Source organism: Sinocyclocheilus rhinocerous, unplaced genomic scaffold (genome assembly GCF_001515625.1).
Source record: "Sinocyclocheilus rhinocerous isolate Xijiao unplaced genomic scaffold, SAMN03320098_v1.1 scaffold2193, whole genome shotgun sequence".
Lineage (NCBI taxonomy): Eukaryota > Metazoa > Chordata > Actinopteri > Cypriniformes > Cyprinidae > Sinocyclocheilus > Sinocyclocheilus rhinocerous.
In genome coordinates, this window is record NW_015650734.1 from 54,052 (window position 1) to 55,924 (window position 1,873).

General features: G+C 38.2%; 1 protein-coding gene across 1 annotated transcript in view; it reads right to left on the bottom strand.

Annotated features, from left to right (window-relative positions):
• Window positions 1-1,281: 1,281 nt before the first annotated feature.
• srsf7b (serine and arginine rich splicing factor 7b) overlaps window positions 1,282-1,873 on the bottom strand; it is a 6,927-nt gene continuing 6,335 nt past the window's right edge. The window contains exon 8 of the mRNA XM_016517872.1: window positions 1,282-1,812. Coding sequence (XP_016373358.1) covers window positions 1,770-1,812 — 43 coding nt within the window. The 3' untranslated portion in view covers window positions 1,282-1,769. The remainder of the gene's footprint in view (window positions 1,813-1,873) is intronic.

Here is a 1,873-nt window from a genome sequence, read left to right on the forward strand (position 1 = left end):
GACACAGACACACACACAGACACACACACACACACACACACACACACAGACTCTCTCACACACACACAACACACAGACACAGACACAGACACATACACACACGGCTCTTCAGCGACTCTGACTGAACTCACAGCGATGCTTCTAGAAAAGCTGCCCAGAATCATTCTGGAAATTAAAAAAACAGTTCAGATCTTAATTCATGACAGCAACACTTTACTGCAGTAAAACCCCGCTAACACACGGACTCCTGAATGTTCAATGATATTGACATTGTTTGTAAATTCAAATAATTCTCATGTAAGGTGTGAGGGATGTTTACCTTAAAACGAGGACAAACAGTCAAATCAGACGGAATATGATGGTCATGTGACTGGTTTCAGATCAGCTTCCACAGAATCATAACATGACATTTAATGACCTACAAGAGCTTCCCAAACTGGGGCTCACTCTTGAAAATAAAGCTGCTTTATTGGCATTAAAACCCTTTTTAACATTCACGGAATCTTTCCATTGCACAAAAGCAGAAAAGTGTACTTTAGATTAAAGAAAAAAATGTTTGTTTTAAGAACTGAGCACTGAAAGGGTCTTTGGGGAACCAAAAGTGGCTCTTCTATGGAATCGCTGAGAAAAACAACCTTTTATATTTAAGAGTGTGCACGTTGACGAAGACCTTATGATTCATGCAATCACAAAATGAAAATTAAATCATTTCAAAATAGTACAAATAAAGCGCCTTTTAGATGTCACGTGTCATTTAACCAACATCAGTTTAAAGCCAACTGCTTGCAAAAAAGTTTCAACATTGACAAAACATTGAAAAATGCATTTAAAGTTAAAAAAGTTGTAAAACGCATAAAATGCTCAGTTGAAACGTGACCGAAATGATTTTTATTTCAATGTTGAAAAGTCGTTATTTTCAAATTAAAATGAACAAAACGCTTATAAACCAAAGTTGAGGTTTTAACACCCATGTTGAAAAGAATCAATATTGAAAAACAAAACTCAATTCAATTCTGAAAAGCAGTGAGTTTTTACAAGTTCTCCAAGTAAATGATTTTAAACTATTAAATAAATCATTTAAAAATATTAAATTAGATGCACGACATGTAACCATTAACCAACATCAGAGGTGTTTAATAATAACTTAAAATCTCATATGGATTTCCAGTACATATTTGAGCTCAATCTCTGATTTAGAACAAACACAAGTGAGCTTTAGATACGGTCAGAATGAAACGTGATGAATTAATTTACTTCCAAATCAGTTTTTATTCCCAGCCAGAGCATCTGCTGAAGCGCACGCACGCGAGGACACTTGAGAAACAGAGCAGACGACAGGAAGACACACAAACTCTACTGTTTTGATGCCATGTGTCTGTGTTCAGGTTTTGGTTGCATTGGTGCAGAGATCTCTCAATGGGTTGCAAGCGGTCTATTCTGGGAAACCAGTGTGCTGAACGACCGCGCCACCTGCTGGAACAGCGTCTTCAGCGCATGAAGAAATCTCACAGACAGCAAAGCCTTTTCACTTCATTTAATACACACATACAAAACCCCAACCAATGTGTGTGTGTGTGTGTGTGCAACAACAAAAAAGGTACAAAATCACACCAACTCTCTCTTCAGCTACAGAGAAATCAACTCAAAATATTCCGCTCCTCATTAGAGCTTCCTTACAATCAAACTCGCATTTTGAATAATTACTTTAAATGTTCTGCAGTAAACGTCTGGTAACAAACTGAGGTGCTTGGAAAAGAACAGCAGGAGCGTCAGTCGTCTCGCTCTGGACTCTCACTCCCTGCGGGGCTCTGACTGCAAGCACAACACAAGAATCTCTGATGTTGAGCGAGCGAGTATGTGTGTGTGTGTGTGA